Raw genomic sequence first — 25026 nt, forward strand, 5'->3', positions numbered from 1 at the left:
TGCAATTCTTTATTTTCTGCACATTCTGAAATCAACATCATTTTCTGTTTCAGCAATCCCATAACATGTTGTTGGTACTTAAGCATATGAAACTGACAGTTTAAGGCCCTAATTGTCAAGGTTGCAGATGTGTAAACCTTTTTCCCCATCTGTCCAGTGCCCTTGAATCTCTGTCAGAGGGGGTAGGACTTTTTGCTGTTGAGGCCTTAACTCCCTTTGGACCCTGTGAAATAGTTTCAGGATCAGCAGCAGGGTTTCTAAATAAAAATTTATGTGAGTCAGGGACCCTGTAATATCTGTCAGGCTTACTGGGAGCCAGAGGTAAGGAGTCAGGGGTCAAGCTTGACTCCGAAAACACATCATCCACAATGTCTAAAACAGGGGGAATGGCTAAAGGCCTGTGCTGAGGGAGAAGGAAATCCCTGAGCCTCTTTTTTTGATTCTGAGAAGTCTTGACTCTCCCAGTGAAAATACTCCATCAAAGTATGCAAGGTTTCTACAAATGAGTAATCCTCAGGAGGAGATGCAGATGGTATAGACTCCTCTGCATCAGAATCCTCATAGGGAGGAATAGATAATTCCTGATCAGAAGAGGAATCACTAGAAATAGAAACCTGATCTGAAGATTCATAATCAGTGTCTTGCCTAGGCCTCTTATCTGGAGGGGGATGGGTACCCCTGATCAAGGTAATGAGGTCTTCAGCCATTTTGATCATCTGTTTTTTAGGCATTGAGGCCTGTGCACGTGGCGCATGCGTCGGTTTTTTAGTTTTAGAAGTTGCTTTTATCTTTGGTTTTGCAGCTGTCGACGGTTTGATATACAAATGTTGAGGTCTGAATACACCCTCAGAAGCTGGTGCCTGCTCAGCGGCTCCAGACCCATCCGAGGGAGACACATCTGTCGGTCCAATACTTTGAGTATCTTGCGGCATGCTGAACTCCACATGGGTGTCAGTAGAGGCCTGCGACTCATAGGTAGTGGGTATCAGCGGCTGCGAAAGCGCCTCACTGAGTACCAGCGAACCGTCGACTGGCTTAGAAGCTTCGTCGTCGGTTTTTGATCTCGACTTCCTTTCTCTGTCCTTTTCTTTGCATTTTTTATGTACTCCGGTAGTCGGATTGCTATCTGACAACATTTCTGGGTACCAAGCACAATAGAACAATAAAACCGAACCAAATCCAAGGCAGTTACGGTTACCAATGAAGGCTGTCTTCTCAAAACCAGAATTTAGTTGTCCAAACTCCCAAAGTATAGTCCAATAGAAGTGTTTGAAAAACAGGTTTAATAGTTTAATACACAAGATATAACAAGATATACCAAAACAAAAAATGGTGGCAACTAATCAACAAATGTTAACTTCCACTGATTAAGCGCTTTCATCTCCCTCCGGAATCAGTTAACAGACGAACTTCACATCTTATATACAAATTTGGGAGGTGTGTCACCAACAGAATTCGAAAGATATATAAAAAAGAAAATGTAGTTGGTAGTAACTTAACTGTAGCAGAGGTAGACCTGCTTAACGAACTAAATGGTAATGAAAGAATTCGAGTGATGAAACCCGACAAAACTGGAGGGGTAGTACTTATGGATAGATGGGATTACACTAAAAGGATGATGGACATTTTGGATAAAGACTATCATTATGGTTTGGTTTCAAGAAATGAAATAAATGTATCATATAAGAAGATAGACTTTGTTTTGGAAGACAATTTGCTACAGGGATTGATAGATGTAGATTTGTACAATTTCCTAAAATTCTCTAAACCTGTTATACCAGCTATATTTGGTATACCAAAAATACACAAGTCCATACAAGACCCACCCATGAGACCTATAGTTTCCTCACAAGGGTCTAAGACACAACCTTTAGCGATTTATGTGGATTTAAAATTAAAAAAGTTTCATAGTAAATATACACACATTTCAGTGGACTCTTGGGACTTCCTGAACAAAATTGGGAAGTGTCCATATAGTGATGGAATGTTACTTATTACAACAGATGTCAGGGACTTCTTTTCAGTTATACCTCTGAATGAGGGATTGGTATGGTTTGAGGAAATGTTGATTTTTTAACAAGGGACGAATTTAAGTTGGTTTTAGAGAACATGGAATTGGTTCTGAAGTACAATTATGTATATTTTCAAGGAGATTATTACCATCAAAAAGAGGGGGTTGCAATGGGATCAGCATGTGCAATATATGCAAATATCATAATGCTGTTCTGGAAAAGTAAATATGTTTTTACTTCTGAATATAGCAAATATATCATAAGGTATTTTCGGTTCTTGGATGATATTTTTGTTTTATGGAATGGTTCTTAAGACAACATAGAGAAATTTATACATTACATCAATCATAGTACTGCATTTCTACAATTTACACACCAGGTAGGTGAAGATGAAATACATTTTCTGGATGTAAAATTAAATAAGGATTATAAAAATAAGTGTTACAAATCCAGTATATACAGGAAGGAACATTAATGCCTATTTACACTTTGAAAGTGACCACCCCTATCAATTAAAAAAGAACATAGTTAAAGGACAAATGATAAGGATGGCTAGAATGATTTCAGACGAGGATGAATTTTTAAATGAAATCAATAAAATGTTGAAAAAATGTTTCATGAAAAAGGATATCCTGTGGAATGGATATCCTGTGGAATTAACTAAGTCCATAAAGGAATATGTAGAACAGGGAAGGTATCATAATATATATGCCCCCCTTTTGACTAATGGTGAGTCTACAGATTTGGATATAATAAATAGTAACTCCAATAGACTGGGTACAAAAAATACAAAAAAATACAGATTGCACGAGCACTCTACCTTACTTAACCTTTACCTATTACAAAGGTATAGGATGGTTGAAAAAATGTATTAATGAAACCTGGGAGATGTTTAAGGAAATACCCACTAAAACTAATATATTTCAGGGTACAATAAAGTATAGTTTTAGGAGAAACAGAAATATTAAGAATATTATTGAAATAAAGAAAACAACCAACGTAGAAGGGACTTGCAAGAAGTATGGAACTTTTAGATGTGGAAGATGTGCACAGTGTACCTATATTGCTGGATCTAAAGAAGTTAGAATCCCTAGTTTGGAGATGACACTAAGGGCTAAAAGGTACAATAGTTGTTACACAAAAGGAGTAGTTTATTTAGCATTTTGTAAAGCCTGTTGGAGTTATTACATAGGGAAGACTGAACGTCATCTTAGGACTAGAATTTATGAGCATATTAGGGATATTAATAAGCATAATGAGAACAATGCCTTATATAGACATGTTTTTGTCTGTAAAGAAGCGGATTTTAAATTTTGGGTATTGGAAGAGGTTGATTACCCAGAAAGGGGTGGTGACTGGGAGACACAATTGGAGGTCAGAGAAATGATTTGGCAACTGAGACTATGCATGTTGTAGTAAGGGTCTCAATGACCATATCCCCATTACCCCAGCACTGAAACTCCTTGCAGCAGACCCTAAAAAACACACTAACCATAACAATAAATAGGCAATAGATGGAAAGGACAGTTTTTGATAGAGTTTTTTATATGTAATGTATGATTAAATAGTAGTAATGTATGCTATAGCTATTGAATAGATGTTTAAAGGGACTATTTTATCTCATAGTATTTTATCAATTTTATCAATTCTATTGTATATATTATTTAATAAATACTGTTATATATATGCATATTAGATGTTTTTGTATGATTATTATGATCTTTGTGACTTTTTATGAGATATATATATTAATCACAACAAATATTTATGATTTTTTAAACATGCATACAGCTATATTATCTATTTATTTACATATTGTATTTATATTTATACCTATGGTGATTTTTAATATATTTTATATATTTATTTATATGACAATACAAAAAATGCCCAATGAACACCAAATACCTCTGCAGGAATACTCAATACAAGCTTGAATCCAAATAAGAATGCTGAGGTAAGGCTCCAGATTCCAAACAGGTAAATAAATCAGTCTTCAGAGGTAATAAAAAGCAATGCCTTCTTTAATGTCACACAAGCAATTTCACACAATGCTTCATCAGGTGTATGAACAACATAATCAACCACACCTCTTTATATATCTTAATCTTACCACATGACTTAAAAGTCTAATCAATTTAAAGTTATATACTATTATAAAATAATAGGTTAAAAAATGGATGTGTGGAAGTGTGTTAACATCAACTAATATAACTGTTTATGACATATATAAAAATTTTTTATATATTTAATAAAACATTTAAAAACATCCTAGAAAATATATTAGCATCACACAGATATATAAATGTGTGTAAATAGTGATTCAATATAAAATCTGTAGAAACTATATTGGAATAAAGTCCTACTTTCATATTTACCTACGTAGTCCTCTTCTTCTACCTACACTATAAAGAAAGCCTTTCAACAAGTAAGACTTACATAACTAACCTATCAAAACGTGTTTTGTCAGATTCTGAAATGAGTGTACTCTCCAAGGGTTTATCATTCATACCCTCGAGTGATATGAGTATTACAGATATAGTATTTGATGTAAAAATGTTTACAAGGAATTTGATGTTAAAATATCTGTTTCAACAAACTTCAGACAATGATAGGTTTGTTTTTAATAGACCTAGCACGTTTGTACCTAAGCAAACAGCATTAATTAATGCATTTGAACAGATTTGTATTGATGATATATATAAAGCCTACAATGATAAGACCTGTAGAAATAGTTGGCACAATCTTAACAAAGGGGAGTATGAAGCTCTACACAAACTTGAAAATGATGCAGACCTAGTTATTAGGCCAGCAGACAAGGGCGGGCGCATAGTTTTATTAGATAGGGACAACTATGATGTTTTAATGTATGAGATGATTGATAATACTGATTTCTATCAGAAGGTTAAACATTCTTATGTTGAAGAGATGGTTCTAGCAGTTAATAAAAGGGTTAGGCTTTTAGAACAAGCAGAGCTCCTATGTAAGGAGCTAGCCAAATACTTTATTAGTATTAAATACTCCATACCCCACATACAAGGATTGCCCAAGATTAATAATAATCCTGTTAGACCTCCCATGAGACCTATAGTCTCAGTTAGAGGGTGGTGCACTGAAGCAATTTCTATATATTTAGACAAAAAGTTGAAACCTATCATTGAGGGTTCTGAATTTGTGCTAAAAGATACTGAACAATTTCTTAATGACCTTTATGCATTTATGGATCAAAGTATGGTATGTAACAACTTTATTTTTGTAACATTGGACGTTGTTTCTTTGTTTACTGTTATTCCTAATACAGTGGGTTTAGAGTTTCTTAGTAGACTCATGACCCAAACACGTTTATTTAATATTAATGAAATGAGAGTATTGCATGAATTAATGAGCTTAGTGCTTATGAACAATGTATTTTTGTTTAAGAATCAGATTTATTATCAAAGAAATGGCGTAGCGATGGGGAGTTCATGCTCTAACACATATGCTAATGCAGTTATGTTGACATGGGAGACAGAGCATGTATTTAATGGACCATATCGTGAACTTGTACTATTTTATAGGAGGTTTGTCGATGATCTTTTTATTTTGTGGGGAGGCACAGCTTCGGATTTGTTATGCTTTGTTGATTATATTAATAACACAACACAATTTCTGAAATTCACCCTGAATTATTCTGAGGAGAGAATCAGTTTTTTGGATGTATTTTTAGAAAAAGAGAGTTCAGGTACAATTAGCACTAGACTTTTTAGGAAGGAATGTCATGTAAATACTCTGCTGTCAAGGGAAAGTATGCATCCCAGATACGTATTTAGAAATGTTGCTCAAAATCAATTTTTCAGAGCATCTAGATTAAGTGCGAGGGAAGATGAACTTGAAAAGCAACTCATCAAGACTGGTCATGACTTGGAAGAGAGAGGATATGAGAAAAATATTATAGAAGATGGTTTTAGGAAAGTTAAACAACTGAGGGGGACAAGAGCCAAACCATATTTTTCAGATAAGTACTGTAGGGAAGTAAGGGAGAGCGTTAGTATTTTGAATGTCAACATCTCATATTCAAGAGATGTTTGGAAGTATGCCAGTATTATCAATAATCACTGGAATATACTAATGACAGATCCTGTTATCAGTAGAGTTGCTGGCTCAAGACCACAGTTTACTTTCAAAAACAAAAAGAACCTTAGGAGACGTTTATGTATTAATAGAGATAGTGTTAGTGTTACTAGTTCAAGTGGAACAAAACCATGTGGCAACTGTAATCAGTGTCAATTCATTAATGAGGATTCATATTTTAGACATCCAGACACAGGTAGAGTTTTTGATATTAGGGTCAGCGGCACATGTGTGACCACTCATGTGGTATATCTTGCTACCTGCTGTTTATGTAATTGTTTCTATGTAGGCAAGACAGATCGTAGTCTAAGGGAAAGAATTAGAGAGCATATATATCATATAGGTAAGAGGTCTGAATGTAATGCCCTGTCTAAACATGTTTCCAAAGAGGGAGAGCAGCACAGGTTCAAATTTATGATAGTTTCCAGAACCTTTGAAAGTCTGAGATGTGGGGATGTTAGGGATAGAACTGAAGAGGTAGAGGCCAAATGGATAGTTATGTTGAGGGCCAATTATGGCCATGGACTTAATGATAGCATGCCCATTAAGCCCATTTTAAGAAGAAGAGGACTACGTAGGTAAATATGAAAGTAGGGCTTTATCCCAATATAGTTGCTACAGATTTTATATTGAATCACTATTTACACACATTTATATATCTGTGTGATGCTAATATATTTTCTAGGATGGTTTTAAATGTTTTATTAAATATATAAATTTTTTTTATATACATCATAAACAGTTATATCAGTCGATGTTAACACACTTCCACACATCCATCTTTTAACCTTTTATTTTATAATAGTATATAACTTTAAATTGATTAGACTTTTAAGTCATGTGGTAAGATTAAGATATATAAAGAGGTGTGGTTGATTATGTTATTCATACACCTGATGTGTGAAAGCGCTTGTGTGACATTAAAGAAGGCATTGCTTTTTATTACCTCTGAAGACTGATTTATTTACCTGTTTGGATTCTGGAGCCTTACCTCAGCATTCTTATTTGGATTCATATTTATTTATATATTTTTAAGTCTACCTAAGTGTACCAGTACCTAAGCATTTTTATGAACAAAGTAAGTTTTTACCTAAGGGCGTCAAAAGTATTTCACAGATTTGGATTTTAATAATAAATATATTATTTGAAAAGACAGATCAAGACAATTCTGATTATATTGGCTTAGCATGCTGTCCTGTATTGTTCTATTTTACCTTGGTACAAACAGTTCCTTGGTGGTTCATATTCAATGTGTTTAACTGTTTTTAACTGCTTAACTTACCATTTTTGAGGTCCTAGGATGTATGGTAGGACTTTAAGAGATGGTTAATTAACTAATTAATTCTCTAATTGCCAGCCCAAATTTGTATATAAGATGCAAAGTTTGTCTGTTAACGGATTCTGAGGAAGTCTCCAGAGGGAGATGAAAGCACTTAATCAGTGGAAGTTAACATTTGTTGATTAGTTACCACCGTTTTTTGTTTTGGTATATCTTGTTATATCTTGTGTATTAAACTATTAAACATGTTTTTCAAACACTTCTATTGGACTATACTTTGGGAGTTTGGACAACTAAATTCTGGTTTTGAGAAGACAACATTTCTGGGTAGTTAAATCTGTTTCCAAAATACTTTGATTCAAAAATATACCGACGCTTAATAATGCGTTGGGTAAATCTAGCACAAAACCGACAGCCAGGCACGTTGTGATCAGGGCTTAGGCAAGGAATACAGTATAAATGGAAATCCTTACGTATTTGCTTCCCACAAGTAATACAATTATTAACTTTTTCTGACATCGTTAAGGAGCAAGAAAAAAGTTTCCCCAACGGGGTACTTAGCTTTAGTGAAGACTTCGGTTCTGAAACTCAAACTCGAATATAGTAGTAGTCGGCTGACCAGCACTTGCGAAATGCTTCTGCTTTGGGCACCGCACGGCAAGAAAGACCGAAGAAAATGGCGTCGGCTGCATGTTTTATACCCCTGACGTCATGGAAGAGAAGACAGCAACCGACGCAGGACCCAAGACTTTGGAATTCAGGCCGACTGAGGGCAACCTGCCAGCAGATTACCCAAATGTAATGACTGCAACAGTGAAACACGAAGAACATCCAAAGTTGCTCCAATTGTAGAGAAAGTCAAAGAGAACAGTTTATGGTGTTTTGGGCACATGTGCAGGAAAGCAGAAAACAATCTGGTGAAGAAGATTCGGGACAGACAGGAAGAAAGAAAGAGGAAATGTGAATGTCCAGCAAAGTGGTGGATGGATCATGTGAAAGAAGACCTGTGGCTGTTGAAGAAGGTAAGAGAGTGGCACTAAACTGAGAGAGATGGCAACAGTTGACAACACCCTGACCCCGTGTAGAAAAAGGGGGGTTGATGGTGTGGTGATGCGAGTATAAGTATCACCTCTGATCTCCCATGAAAAGAGGCTGCTAACCTATTGGGACTAACCTGGTCAACAAAGAAGGTAAGACTAGCACTAAATTGAGCAAGATTGCAACAGTACTCCAGTGTGCTTTGATGGAACTTTTCAAAGAATGAATGTCTTTGCTGTACTGCAGGACCAATATCTGTGAAGGGTTATCTGGACTTTTATCACTGTTTTTATTCTGACCCACCATGGATCTAGGTTGTTGTATAATGGAGCCATATCAAGAATTTCTGCACACAGCACACTGGAGTACTGTTTTTGGATGACTCGGGTTAACCAACCAGTTGGAGCAATAACCTAGATGTGTTTTTAAAAATAAGAGACATTTTAAAACCATCCTAGAAGCAGGCAGGAGTTATGACAATGTTTCTACCAAAGGTTGTGGCATGAAGCCATGCAGAATCTGCGAACAGTGTAAATTTATTTTTGAAGGCAGTCTTTCTGTGGGAGGTTTTCCTAGATTGTTTACAGTCAAGGCCAGATTTGACTGCAAAACTAAGGGTGTTGTACATATAGCCTTCTATCTTGTCCAGCATTCTATGTAGAAAAGACTACTGGACCTTTGCAGACAAGACTCTACCAGCACGTGTATGCAGTTGGCAAAGCCAACTCTTGTAATGTCCTTTACAAGCATTCTTTGATGTACAAGGATTTTAAGAAAGTTGTCTTTACCATTTTAGAGAAGGTGGAACACCCGGAAAGGGGTGGTGATTGGGAAACCTTTGTTAAGAAGATGGAGCTTCATAGTGGCAATGTTTATTAAATGCCACTGTCCCACCAGGTATTAACGAAACAATATCTATCAAGCCTATTTTGGAAATAAAGTCAGACTGTCTGTCATAGGACTTCTATAATCAAACTTTTCTAAAATGTTTTTAAATAGTTCAGATGATCACATAAGCTATTTCATGTGTTTACTGTTTACCAATTCTTAACACATCTGCTATTATGTTTTTTTATACAATATTTTCTTTTATATTTAAATGGTATTGGTCTACAAGAGGGTAGTGAGACCGGCTATGTTATATGGGTTGGAGACAGTGGCATTGTCAAAAAGGCAGGAGTTAGAGCTGGATGTGGCAGAGTTAAAGATTTTAAGATTTGCACTGGGTGTGACGAGGGTGGACAGGATTAGGAATAAGTATAATAGAGGGTCAGCCCAGGTTGGAAGGTTTGGAGACAAAGCCAGAGAGGCAAGATTACATTGGTTTGGACATGTGCTGAGGAGGGATGCTGAGTATGTTGGGAAAAAGATGCTAAGGATGAAGCTACAAGGTAACAGGAAAAGAGGAAGGTCTAAGATAAGGTTTATGGATGTGGTGAGAGAGGACATGCAGGTGGTTGGGTGTGATAGAGCAAGATGCAGAGGACAGGAAGAAATGGAAACCGATGATCTACTGTGGCAACCCCTAACGGGAACAGCCGAAAGACTATGATGATATTTAATGGTATTGGTGTTTAGCATGCATTCATACATATTTGATGCAAGAAGTCTGGAATAGTACTTGATATTTTAATGTGTTTATACCTTTAAATTTTTGCAAGTGTTTTCTGGCACCTTTTTAAGTGTATAAAAGGAAGGAAGTAGAAATCACATTGTTTCGGATGAAGTTCCTTTTCAACTGGAATGAAAGTGCTCAAAACTTTGTGTAATTAAAGACTGTTGTTTTCTGGTGGGACTTTTTTTTTTTTTTTTTTTTTTTTGAGTTTTTCAGGTACGCTGATTGTGGTTTTGGGTATTTTGGTTATTTTACTTGCAAATGCTAAACATATTCAAAAGGAAATGATGACATAATAGAGAATTAAAGAAATATATATGCTGAAAGATGCATGCTGCCACCTCACTGCCTATGCTGCTCAGCACTATTAATTTTACAACTACAATCAAACAGCTTTGCAAAAAAAAAAAATATTAACAGTAAATATAATTTCTACAGTAAAACAAATCCCAGTCTCATAGGTTGAATTTTAATCTTATGATCTACAGGCCTTCAAGAAGCTTAACTTGTATAACCCAATGCTGACAATCTCCTTGTTCCATATATAAACATATTTATATATATGGGTCTACTTTGTTTTGTTGAATCTCATTTCACTGAATTTCATTTCACCCAGACCACTTCGCTGAAAACTCAAATTACTGAATATAATATAATATAATAAAATAAAATACACACACACACATTATATATATATATATATATATATATATATATATATATACACACACACACACACACACACACACACACACACACACACACACACACACACACCTTTTCTGAAAGATGTTAATGACTGAATAATGACAACTGACTGTTGGGGGAAGATTATTCTGTAACCATAGGAAGGCATAACGTAATGCATCTACAACATTTTTCTCTCTCACTCTATTCTTAGCATTGCATTTCCCAGTCTGGTGTTTGACAGATCCAAGATAAGACACAGCCTGACTGATCAGGCACAGGTCACCTCTAACTGTAAGAAACGGACTACAATGACAATACATGAAGCCTTTCAAAATAGTTCAAGTTTTCCAGTAAGGAATCACAGTACCTTTTCTGAGCTGTTTCAGGTGGCCTTTTCAAGATTAACAAAACTCAATGCTGGATTCAATAATGGGTCAGATCAGTGTAGTAGTACAACACTCTCCCTGGACTAACTAATCATGCCCTTTAAAATTAGATGGGCTACAGAAAATACTTCTTGGATTCCTTTGATTAAAATGCCATCTACCACTGTCACTAGATATTTAAGAATGATGTTATTTTCTTATAATTTATCCATTCATTTTCTAATCATAGTTTGTCCTCTTCAGGCATGTCTCATGATGCTACATGTACTAACATTAAAGATGAGGTCATTACTGTCGCTCCAGGTTTGTGCTTTTTGTTGGTCATGTTGAAGAACTTCAGCAGTGTTCTATGAACAACTGTTTTACGTACAAAATTAAATCTGTTTTCATGTATAATGCTTTCAAGTTATCAACTACATCCTTACAGGATATGCTGTCAAAAGCTTAATAATGTCCTGACAATCCAGCAAATTATGCAGTTATCTCTTCAAAGAACTGCTACAAGATTCCAGAGGCAAGATCTCCCCTTCATTAACCCGTACTGTTTAATTGCTAAAGAGAAGCAGACCACTTTTCCATTATAGATCAGCTCCATTATGACTCCTTGATTTTTCCGAGCATGTTGGTGAAATTGATGGGTGTAAAATTGTTTGGGTATGATGTAACCCCCCCCCCCCCCCAAAGTGAATCGGTCCCATTACAGTCCATCAAAATAGGTCAGTTCTAGATGCAAACATTTTGATTAATAAAACTGTTAGAGATTTAGTTAGATTTCTTCAAATCTGCATAAGAATAGTACAGTTGTGTACACTTACCATAAATGTAGATGTTAGAGTGTATTCACTGTTGCAGTCATTACAATTGGGTTATCCTGCTGGCAAGACTACCCTCAGGTGACCTGAATTCCAAAGTCTAGGTTTGGCGTTGGTTGCTGTCGCCTCTTCTCTGACGTCAGTGCACCAGGGGTATAAAAGATGCAGCCGATGCCATTTTCTTCAGTTTTTCTTGCCCCAGATGTCAGGTGCCCCCAAAAGGGTAGGCTAAAAACATGTCAGTAAAACATGCATGCACCAAAGTATACATTTTGCCTTCATCTACAAGCAAATACACCACATAGGTCGTATAGAATAGAGAAGTACAGTTAAGTTCCAGCACAGAAATGGGGGATGGCGGGTGGGTAACCTGGACTGCAACAGTGAATACACTCGAACATCTACATTTATGGTAAGTGTATACAACTGTACTATGTTCTTCATGTTTCACTGTTGCAGTCATTAAAATTGGGTAGAATCCCAAAGCTAAGGTTGGGAGGCTGGAGCTAAATAGTGTGATAGTGCTTTGTGAAGGTGTGCACTGAACTCCAAGTAGCAGCCTCTAAAATGTCTTTGGTTGGTACACCCCTGAGGAAGGCTTCTGAAGTGGCTGCTGCCCTGGTTGAATGTGGCCTAATGCCCTTAGGTACTGGATTGCCATGTTGTGAATAGCAGAAACGAATGCAGTGGCCTATCCACTTTGAAATAGTCTGCTTTGAGATAGCCTTTCTTTGTGATCCTGCAGCATATGCCACTAGTAGTTGCTCTGTCTTTCTGAAAGCTTTGGTTCTGCTCAAATAGAAGCGTAGCTGTCTGTGCATGTCCAAAGAATGCAGAATTCTCTCCCCCTTATTCTGTGGGCTTGGATAAAAGGTAGGCAGATTAATAGTTTGGTTGAGGGCCACACTGGACACTACCTTAGGCATAAATGTCGGGTTTGTCCTCAGAGAAACCCTGTCTGGATAAAAAATGATAAAAGGTTCCACAGCCATGAGTGCCTGTAGCTCTGAGACTCATCTTGCAGAAGCTATTGCTAGGAGCAGAGCTGTTTTCCAAGATAAAAACTTTATATCAGCTGCAGCAGCTGGCTCGAAAGGAGGCAGGGTAAGTTTTTCCAAGACATAATTGAGGTCCCATGCAGATATTGGTGATCTCCTTGGAGGCCTTAAACTTTTGGCCCCTCTGAGGTACTGCCTTAATAAAGGATGAGAAAAGACTGGTGGCTCTGTATTGTATTGAGCTGAAATGGCAGAGGCATGAATTTTTATAGATGAAAAAGATAGGCCTTTGTCCAGCATCTCAGTCACGTATTGCAAAATCTGAGGAATGTTTGGTACAGCTGTGTCAATTCCTTGTGCCTGGTTCCAAGCACAAGATTGGAGGCTAAGGAGGCCTAGTACTAGAAAATCCTATGCTGGAAAATGGAAGAGATTCCTTCCATTTTCCAGCATAGGATTTTCTAGTACTAGGCCTCCTAGCCTCCAAAATGACATCCATCACCGCTTTAGTGAGAGGTGTGTTTTGTATGACTACATTATCCGCCATGCTGCCAGATTTAAGGTCTTGAGTTGGCTGTGCAGAATCTGATTGTTCTGCTGGGACCTTAGATGAGGCACTTGAGGTAAGGTCCAGGCTGGGTATTGAGACAAGTTCCTTAGGATTGGATACCAGTACTGGCGTGGCCAGTCTGGGGCAATCAGTATCATTTTTGGCTTTTCCTGTCTGACTTTTAGGAGTACCTTGGGGAGGAGAGGCAGAGGAGGAAAGGCATATACTGTTAAGTTTTTCCGGCTGAAAGATAGGGCATCCACTTTCCATGCTTGTCTGTGATAAGTCCTTGTGCAGAATCTCTTTAGTTGGTAGTTGTGAGGTGAGGCAAATAGATCTATGTCAGGGCATCCCCATTTTCTTGTTACCATGCTGAAGACTTGTGGATCCAATTTCCACTCGTGGGAATCCATGAGGTTTCTGCTTAGTTCGTCTGCCAGAGTATTTATCTTTCTTGGCAGGAATTGTGCCTGCAGATGTACTTGGTAAGTCAATGCTGTGTTCCACAAAGCCATGGCTAGTCTGCAAAGGGGGTAAGAATGAGTGCCTCCCTGCTTGTTTATGTACCACATGACCGTGGTATTGTCTTGTCTTTATCAGTAGTTGTCCCGGATGAAGTAGGTCCTTGAAGGCTGTCAGGGCATTTTGAACAGCTAGCATCTCTTTTTGATTGATATGTAGATGCATTTGGTTTGCGGACCATGTGCCTTGAATACATCTTCCTGTCATGTGGGCTCTCCAGGCATAATCCGATCCATCCGTTGTTAATGTCTGTGTGGCTGGGGGTAGAGTGAATGGCTGTCCCTTGTTCTGGTGACAGGCCTTCGCCCACCATCGAAACTCCTGTTGCAGGCAGGGAATGAGAGTAAGTATTGTTTCCAGGCTGTGGCAATGTTGAGTCCAAACACTTTTTAGGTGCCATTGAAGTTTCCTCATATGCAGTCTTGTATATGGAATTAGTAGAATGCAGGATGCCATGAAGCCCAAAGCCTGCAGAATTTTTCTTGCAGATAACTGGGCCTTTGTTGCCAACAGTTTGAAATAGGTAGTCAGTTGTCTTTGTTTGTCTGGTGTGAGATAAGCCATCTGGGCAGTTGTATTTAAACTTGCACCCAGGAATATTATCTCTTGAGAGGGTACTAGTTTTGATTTCTGTTCGTTGACTGTGTACCCTAGGCATGGTAGTAATCTCTTTACAAACGCCGAATGCCCTTGTTCTCTGCTTGAATGAGGCAGTCGTCCAAGTAAGGATACATTTGTATTCCTCTTTGTCTGCAGTATGCAATTACTGGTGCCAGGCACTTTGTGAAGACCCTGGGTGCAGTAGATAAGCCAAGGGGCAGTGCAGAGAATTGGTAGTACACTGAGCCAGCTTTGAATCTGAGGTATCTTCTGCATGTTTGTCTGATTGGGACATGCAGGTATGCCTCTTTTAGATCTAAAGTCACAAGCCAAGCCTGCTTGCCCAACATGGGCAGAAGCTGCTGTAGGGTCAACATTTTGAATTTTGGAATATCCAGATATGTGTTTAGAATAGATAGGTCCAGTATTGGTCTCCAGGCTTTGTCCTTTCTGGGTACCAAGAACAGTCTTGAATAGAATCCTTGTCCCTGCTCTTGCTCTGGTACTTGTTGAATGGCTCTCATGTCCATGAGGGATGAAACTTGTTTTTGTGCCTCTGCCCATTGATTGCGTGGCAGGTCTGGCATACCGTTTGGCCTTGTCAGGGTGTGAAAGTGGAACCAGTAGCCATGTGATACTATATTTAGGACCCATTTGTCCTGGGTGATCATGTGCCAATTTTGTGAAAAAAAAGTGCTAGTTTTCCCCCAAAGGGGCTGCCAAAAGATAAGTGCTTGGTGCTGGAAGGGGAAAGTCATTGAGACTGTTTCCTGTAATTTTTCCTCTCCGCTCTTGGATGTAGAAGCAACCCATTGTTTAGGCCTGTATGAACCTTGGGGCTGTGATCTGCCTCTGGGGCGTCTGTATCTGCCTCTTTGTGGCCTATCTGACACTGGAAAGAACCAATTCTTTGTAGGCCAGTTCCTGCTAAATCTGGGAGGCTTGTACACCTGCAAGTAATCCTTGACTGTTTGCATAGATATAGCTTTGTCCTCCATTTTTTTCAACACCTCTTCTGCTTTAACACCAAACAAAGTATCATGCTGTAATGGAGCATTTAATAGTTTTGCTTTAACACGATCAGGCAGATTCTGTTCTTTTAACCAAGCATGCCTCCTAATGACAGAACCTGTAACAGCGGCCCTGCAGGAGGCCTCTAGAGAATCAAAACCACATTGCAAAGTATGCTTTCCAACTTGTTCAGCTGCACGCAATAAATCCTGCATTTCTTTGTTGTCTGCACATTCTGAATTTAACATTTTCTGTTTAAGCAATGACATTTAAGCATATGAAATTGACAATCTAAAGCTCTTACACAGCCAAGGTAGCAGAAGTATAAATCTTTTTACCCATCTGTCTAGGGCCCTAGAATCCCAATCAGAGGGGATAGGGTTTTTTGCAGTAGAAGCCTTGACCCCTTTGGGACCCTGAGGGATGGTTTCTGGGTCAGCAGCAGCAGAGTTTTTATAAAGAAATTTATGTGAGTCAGGAACCCTATAGTATTCTGTCTGGCTTAACAGGAGCTGGTGGTAAAGAGTCTGGAGATAAACTGGACTCTGAAAATACATCATCTACAATGTCTAAAACAGGTGGGATAGCAAGGGGCCTGTGCTGAGGCAATAAAAGGAAGTCTCTGAGCCTTTTCTTGGATTCTGAGTAATCTTGGCTCTCCCAGTGGAAATGCTCCCTCATAGTATGCAGTGTCTCCCCAAAAGAATAATCCTCAGGAGGAGAGGCTGAAGGGATAGATTCTTCAGCATCACAATCCTCATAGGGAGGAATAGAATATTCCTGTTCAGAGGAGGAATCAGAGGAAATGGAAACCTGGTCTGAAGATTCATATTCTAACTCTTGCCTAGGCCTCTTATCAGGAGGGGGATGGGAACCCCTGATCAAAGTAATTAGGTCTTCGGCCATTTTAAGCATCTGTTTTTTAGGCATGGAGGCCTGTCCAGGAGAATGCTGTACTTGTTTCTTTGTCTTTAGAGCTGCTTTAGTCTTTGCCTTTGAAGCTGAAGTAGGTTTCGCATATAACTTTGTAGGCCTGAAAACACCCTCAGAAGCCGATGCCTGCTCAGTGGCTCTGGACCCACCTGAGGGAATAGTTTCCGAGTGTCCAATACCTTGAGTTTCCAGTGGTCTAGTTGGCTCCACGTGGGAGTCGGAAGCGGCCTGTGGCTCTGAAGTAGCGGGCGTCAGAGGCTGCGAAACGACTCACTGAGAACCAGCGAACCGGCGACAGGCCTAGCAGAAGCCTCGTCATCAGTTTTGGATCTCGGATGCCTGTCCTCTTCTTTTACTTTGCACTTTTTATAAACTCCAGTAGTCGGCTGTTCCAACGGCATTATATAATTAAATCTTCTGCCAAAGTAGTGGAATGCAAAATCGTACCGACATTTAATAGTGCGTTGGTTAAATCTAGCACAAAACCGACAACTAGCAACGTTATGGTCAGGGCCTAGGCAAGGAATACAGTAAGAATGAAAATCCTTTTGAGGTATTTGCTGCCCACAAGAAATACAATTATTAACTTTTTCTGACATCGGTCTGGAGCAAGAAAAAAGTTTCTCCAACGGGGTACTTAGCTTTAATGAAGACTTTGGATCTGAAATTCGAATTTGAAAAGCTCAGGAGTCGGCAGACTGGTACTTGCGAACTGCTTTTGCTTCGGGCACCTCGATGCAAGAAAGACTGAAGAAAATGGCGTCTGCTGCATCTTTTATACCCCTGGCGCACTGACGTCAGGGAAGAGGCAACAGCAACAGACGCCGGACCTAGACTTTGGAATTCAGGCCGACTGAGGGTAGGTAGCCTTCCAGCAGGATAACCCAATTATAATGACTGCAACAGTAAAACACGAAGAACATCCATTAGTTATACCTACCTGTCCTCACACAATAAGAGCGTCATCTGTGACATCAAATTACCATATCTGCAGTAATATAACAGATGTCCCCAGCTGACTAATGGAATCTGAAATATTATCTTTCTTATTGTGAAATTTGCACATTTTTCTTCATGTGCATTCCATCCTGAGGATGGGTACCACTTCATTGTTCACAGATATCATTACATTCACAATGTTCCTTTTTAGATTTCTGACATAATTAAAGATAATCTTAATGACTTCCTCTTTTGAGACCAAGCTAAGTCCTTAGTTAGATGTGGAAGATTTGATAAGAAAATTAAGCAGGTTTATATACTTTAATCTGTACTGGATCTCATAACCAGTATGAGTTTTAAAAGCAAAAGAGTACTTACTTCTTTGGCTGTATATCATCAATGTTCTCTCTCCAACAAAAACTAACAGACTTTTATTGAATTCAGTCTCATTTAAATATACTACTAAAATGTCAACCAAAAAAGCAGTTTTTTTAATAACCTATATTATAGCACTTATTTGTAAGCTCCAAGTTTTACTTGCACAGATAATCCATAAACTAGCAGGCAGCATCAGCAAATGAAAAGTACCAGGAGATCACAACTGGGATCTAAATCTGCTAAACGCCTTCTGTTTTCATCAGCTGTCTGCCAGCAAAAAATATGTCTCACAGGGGAAAAAAACTTTTTCATATCCACCAGAGAAACCCGCTTCTTTTTCTTTCAGCTGCCAGAACTGACATTTTTCATATTAACAATGTCATGCACAGACCTGGCCACTTTGCGTGAATTCCTGATACACTGATGCTATCTTCCAGATGCCATGTTAAATTAAATACTTTTCATAGTTCTTTTTACAATTTAAATGCCCAAAACCTCCATTAGTCAGACACAGAAGTGCGACAGCTGTCTTCTGCGTATTGTGGTATGTCAGCTATTTGTTTAAGGCTCTGAACTACTTTTCCAAAAATTCCAAACATGAAGCCATGCAGAGAGTTCTCTTATGTAAGTGCAAAGAAACAGTTTATCTGCTAGATTTTTCTAAATGATAGTGGAATCTCAGGCTTTGTAATATCATTTCAGAAGCACTCTACTGAATTCCTCATGTAAGTCCTTCTGAACATCCATTACTCAGGACTGGTGACTCTGATTCCAGGAATACCTCGAGGAATTCAGACTGCGTGAGGGAACCTTTACAATTGGGCTCCTGTTTTAAAGACCTTTTCTCCAACATTTTTATTTATTAAAATACCAAATGCATTCCTAAAGTACTACATTAGTTAGAGACTAACAGTATTGTTAAGTAGTATACAACACAGCCAAAACACATTTGATATTAAGCATGTATAAAATGCATGAAAGGAAGAAAAACGTCAAAAGATAAATCTCCAAAGCATATACAACTGCATTATTCTTGATACTTTAATGAGTATTATGCGACCATTATCAGAAATGTTCTCATCCAGTTCAATGTAAACTCTACAACTGACCAAAGGTCAGTACCATCTTAGAAGCTACAGAAAATGCAGCTACATCGAACCAGGCACAAGGATGCAGTAATGTTCCACTGAAAGATAAGTCCTGCATATGCCACAGAGTGACAGCACCAGCTAGTTACAAAAACATAGGTGGGATATCCAATAAGCATGCATTTAATAAAGCATACTGTTAACTTTAGTCCAAAACGGGAATTATCCTGGACAGTATAACGGACCCTTTAAAGTTCCAACCACTGCTATGACAGCAAGTCAGCAAATCTTCCATATACAAGAACAATCTTTTTTTAAGCAAAATTCCAGTCACTTTCTGTCACACACTGTGGTATTTGGCAGTTGCCCTATCTCTCAGTAACCTGACATTCAAAATGAAAAACTGAATGACTTTATCCTGCAAACATCTGCAGGCATGGGTAAGACAGGACATAAAATTAATTACACCTAGTTGCTACACAGCTGCCCCAATATCCCTTTTCCCCATTTGTTACTCCATTCCTGCACCCCTACACTGACCTACAGTCCACAATAGCCTCTAACAGTATAATATTCCATGCCTGCATCACACACAATCTGAAGATTTCTTTAAATCATCATTGAACTGGTCTCCCTTCAGTACATGCCACCTTTCTTCCTTCTGTCCTTCTTTATCTTCACATATTCCACCTTTCTTTTATTGCATGAATGTCATGTCATGTCTCATTTTCCAAATACTCGAGGCCCTTTCATTCTCCTCTCACAGTTTTAGTGCTTTAGCTTTGAATGTTCAACCAGCCTAATTTCTCTTCCTGGGAGAATGCTCCAGAAGTAGTTTACTACAACTGCGTACAATTGAAGACTAAACTAAGCATTAACTGGACTCCCTCCCTAATACAATTTAGAAGCCTATAACCACTCTGTGACCTGTTTCCACTGCATGAACGTTTTCTCTCTATTTTCCACACCAAAACATACAGCCATCAATTTTTCACATTAAATTTAATCTGTCATCCAAATACCTGCCCTGAAAGCTGCTAAGACTCAGTGAAGACTGCCCCCCACCCCCAATTCAAAACCAACCACATCACTCTCCCTGAGAACCCAAAATCAGAGGATGGCCAAATATCATAGGCTGCCAGACCTGACACTGTGGTACAGAAGAGATGAAGCCCTGACTATGACCCAGACAAGCAGAGTTTGATTAACAGATCAAGTGTTGGAGGAGCTGTGCAAAAAGGATGGGAGTGAGTGAGAACTGTCTCCTTACACAACCTGGTGGGGTGACGTGGTGCAGGCTCACAGTTGGGGTGACACCTAGAGGAAGCACTGGATGTTGCACCCATGGAGTTTGGGCACCTCAAGCACATGCTGCCACTGTTCAAGTTCAAGAGCTAGAGAAGCCAGCTTGCAGAAGTATGCTTCCTGTGGCAGGCAGTATGAGCTCAGACAGCTTTTGCAACAAAGGGAGAGTTTTAAGGGTATAGGAAGGCCGCTTCAAAGGACAAAAAAAGTGGTCTGTTATCTATCACTTAACTTTCTCTGAAGGGGGAAGCATGGACCAATTAGTCTATCCAGGCAGGAATAAATGGGCCACAGAGTTTTCAATTAGACCCAAGATACCTGGATCCCACCCTGTAGAATGAAAAGGCCATATCATATGGGTGCAGGTAGAGGAGCAAAGACAAAGGGTCCTATAGAGCTACAAAAATTAAGGATAGAAAAAGCATAGGCTCAGAACTAAGGATTCCTGGAGCTCAAGTGTCAAAGTCCTGACTGCTGGAATTACACTCCAAACAATCATATTTGGTAATGGTATAAAACAAAGACCACGTGATCGTGGTGCAAAAGTATGCAAAGGCCACATTCTTGAAATGAATACTGGCAGAAGCCATAACAACTGTGAAGTGCCCTTTGACAGGAGCATTTTTCAATAGGTAGTAATCAGGAAGAAATCCACTTGGATATGCTTTAGCTAGCCATCATAAGCCCCGCTTTACTCTGAGGAAAAAAGCTAATTTGCTTTCCAGAATCATGTGCCCTCTCTTCAGGGAAAACCTGAGCTGGTATCGCACATCAAAGGAGAGAAGGAAGGAAGGAAGGGCTCATTCCCTAGATTTTGCTAACAGACAAGAAAAAATGCCCTAGTTTAAGTAATGTTCTGACTGCAATATCAGAAGGAAACATGGATTACCCCCTAGGGACACTGGATCCTTGTGAGACCAAACAGGGTTGCCTACAAGTACGGGCCTACATGTCCGAGATCATACAGGGAAAGTTGTCTCTCACCAATAAAAGCATATTCCAAAACATGAACTGTACACCCTCAAACCTTTTGGTCTGAATGACAGATGGGAAAGCAGCTCTTGATCATTGGTGGGAGACCTGATATTATGAATCATGGAATATCAAATAATAAACAGCGATTCTATCTGCTAAAAAGTGAATTCCAAAATCATCTGCTACATAATGAAAATATAAAATTGTCAACAGTGAAGCAGCTGAAAGAAATCTATAGTCCTTTGCTGTCAAATTACTCACTGCTACACTGTAAGTTATAAAGTGACCTTATCTTGAGTACTTCAACTTCAACTGTCACAGCAGCAACAGCAGTATGCATTCAAAAAAAAGAAGCAGCATGGTACTAAAATGATGAATGTAAAAAAAAAAGCTTATGCTGTAATGAGCATTCATTCCATCAAAATGTACCAAAAGGCCGCTCCAACAGCCCCAGCACAGAAGGAATGCAAGGGCAGTAAATAAAGCAAATGAAGTGTATGAGCTACTAATGAACTTTATCAAATATTCTAGGGTTTGATTGCCTCAGTCTCCATTTGTCTACTGTGGGACTGAAGAAATCATTTTGTTAGATGGTGCTCTTGGGTTACCCTTGAAAATAAGCCTGTGCCCAGTGATTTAGACAGTTAACTAGAAAAGAAAACAGAAAAAAAATAGAAAAAAAAAAGAAAAGTACTCCTGTCACAAAGAACACAGACTAACCACAGTGACCAAACTGAGAAAACTAGAGGAATTAATGAAGTAAAATCCACCTGCCAAATTAAAGTAGTAAGAACAGTAGCTTAATTTCTGAATACAAAATAGCATTACAACCACTGACATTCTTGTATAATCCATGCACTCTAGCTACGTATGTCATCTAACTTCAAAAAATAAAAGCTGTCAAATGAGTTGTCTCAGCTGACGTTTATGCTATGTTCAGTCCAAACTTTCAAAATACTTACTGACTGGAAAGCATACTAAATGACTGGCAAATGACTAGTAAACAAAAAACACACATGACAGACTCATGCATTTTCAAAGCATCAGGAAGAACTGAAGACGGCATGGGGCAGCAGCTTTTTATTCAGCTTAGGTGAAGAATGGTGGTCAGCTATCTATCACCCAAAGAAAAACGATGCATATGATACAGCAGAAACAAAACTGTGGTTAACAGCATTGAAATCTAACTTACCAAATCTCCATAATGTTGTACTGTCTCTCTGAATGGTTAATAGATGATCTGTACTTAACTCTTGGTAGCTCTGGGCAATAGTAGTGCTTATCTACAAAAGAAGTTGGTTAACATATTTAGTTCATAGCTGTTTACCCTTTCACTGTCAATACCCCCCCTGAAGAACAGCATTACATACCATTGCCTGGGAAAATCAGAAAAATGGGAGATACAAAAGTGTTGTACATTTTCTTTTTGTGTTCACTGCAACACTGTCTTCACAGGTTCATAGGCAAGTACTAGGCTAGCTGCCCTTGCAGATTTTAAGCCTAGCCAGTTTCCCTGCAAAGGTAAGCATCAAACTTTTTACCCTGTGTCTATGAGGTAAACACCTTAACCATTATGCCAAACCAAAAAATCTTAGTTTTATACATTTAACTAAGATAGTCAGGTGAGACCGATTTGTGAACTTCAATACTGAATTTCAGCCATATTGCACATACATATATATATATATTCACACACACACACACACACACACACACACACACACACACACACACACACACACACACACACACACACACACACACACACACACAATGATTTCCAATTATCTGTAGCTCAGTATATAGCGTCATTCTGGATTCCGTCCCTTTGGCAAAATTACCGTGCAAATGAAATGTGGGTTCTCAGGTAATAATATCCTTCCAAAGGACATAGGATCCTAGGAGATTAGTAGGCTATCGACACAGAAGCCATTTTAAGCATAGCCGTTTCAACCCAATGCAAGACCATAGAGGTACTAGTCAATGCCCAAGATTGTACTTAGTGATGACCGACCATGTTCAGGAGGGGTGTGGGCACTATCCCCGGTAAGAATTTACAGCGCCCCATCCACTCATCCAGGTTCCTCCTGAACAGTGTCACAGAGGTGCTCTGTTTCACATGAATTGGTAGACTGTTCCAAAGATGTGGCAGTTGCTGGGAGATAAATCTGTCCCTCCAATATGTCCTATTTAAGTCGCAGGCCATATTTAACTCTCTGAATCGGGTAGCCCTACACCCACCTAATTTACAGATGTGCAGTAAGTTCATTAGGTTTGGGTCATCGGTTGCTCTGCAGGCCAGGCATGTCTCCCCTAAGACGTCATCAGTATCAACAAGACCAATACTGCCCCCATGCCCAATTCCTTAATTTAAGCAACCAGTAGTGCAAGTTTACGGACCACCAAAGGGACTCCAAAGGGTCATCTTTTAAATGGGTCTTCTTATGAAATGAGATGAATTTAACAAGTGTCCTAAGCATCTGTTAAAACGACTAACTACAGTTGCTATTTCTTAAGGATTATACCTTAAACACCCATTTTTAGTGCTACAATACTGATAATTTTGCTGGCAGGATAAGCATTCCTACATTAGTCACCACTGAAGGCACTATCAGAATCATTTCACAACTTGACACTTCAGTCAGAGTCCACATAGTCCCTATAGATTTACATTAATCAACAACCAGACTCAGCAAAGAGGTCAATGGTTTAGGGCCGTGCTGAAAAATAATTTTAACAGGCAGTCACTTCAACTTCCATTGGTTAAAGCTGATCTAACATAACTGGTAGCAGAAAGACTTCACAGGAAAAGAATATCCTGCATTTTTCTTGGATTAATACAAATGTACACAAAATAATACACCACCTCTGTCACACTAAAGGGGGTTGTCATTACTTTTGTCTAAAAAAAAAAACAGAAAAAAAATGTTGGGAAGAGGGAGCAAGTACAAGATGCAAATGATAGCATGCACAAAACAGTTATAGTTAAGCCAAAAAAAGTTATGCCACATTAACTGCAAACTGCTCCAAGCAATTAATAAACGCAGCAACATGATGTCAACGTACATGGCCACTAAATAAAAGTCTCATGAACATGTTAAATTAGTCAGATACTTATCTGCCAAATGCTATATTTCTGAAGAGAAATGCATGCAGATCATGCTCAGTGTATAAAAATATTTTAAGCCGGCTGGGACAAACTGTGATAATACTTGTACATTGTGTTGCTGTCTTCAATAGACTAAAAAACTGCTGTCACCTGAATGCATTCAGACTGTGGAGTCCTATAGCCAAACTGGAAGTGCAGCTCACGAAAGTCCTTGCAATAGATCACCAGTTCTTCTAGGAGACCTCTTACAATGGAATTTGCTGTTAGTACCTTTGACCTGGACTGACCTGTCACTGAAATTAAAAAGAAAAAAAAACACCTAAAATTAGAGATGGCATAAATAGTCCTTACACAAACTGTGATACTAAGATCTAAACATGCAATAACAATCACTTTGATTAAACAAGAGTTAGGATGACTTCCATATGTTATGAACTAAAAGCACTTTTACAAGAAGCAGCAGTCTTGTAGCCAGCCATAATGAAAGTTTTTTATGCCTCAAGATAGTAGAGACTTAAGTTCATACTTATGGCACTTATTAAGTTACTCACAGTATAGCTGCAATTGTGTCAAAGTAGGTACTAGTTGACTGCTTGCTTCATTCTCTGAAATATTCATTTGAATTTTATTACAAATATAATAAAAACTGATGGATAGCATGTCTCCCAGAAATCAT

General features: G+C 38.7%; 1 protein-coding gene across 1 annotated transcript in view; it reads right to left on the reverse strand.

Moving 5' to 3' along the window:
• The window catches only part of MTMR11 (myotubularin related protein 11), a 1184472-nt gene that overhangs the window by 502577 nt on the left and 656869 nt on the right, over positions 1–25026 (reverse strand). Inside the window, exons 5-6 of the mRNA XM_044079897.1 lie at positions 24501–24643; positions 22434–22524 (exon numbers count right to left, since the gene is read on the reverse strand). Coding sequence (XP_043935832.1) covers positions 22434–22524; positions 24501–24643 — 234 coding nt within the window. The remainder of the gene's footprint in view (positions 1–22433; positions 22525–24500; positions 24644–25026) is intronic.

The sequence above is a fragment of the Protopterus annectens genome, chromosome 8.part0 (genome assembly GCF_019279795.1).
Source record: "Protopterus annectens isolate FY-2018-M chromosome 8.part0, PAN1.0, whole genome shotgun sequence".
Taxonomy (NCBI): domain Eukaryota; kingdom Metazoa; phylum Chordata; order Ceratodontiformes; family Protopteridae; genus Protopterus; species Protopterus annectens.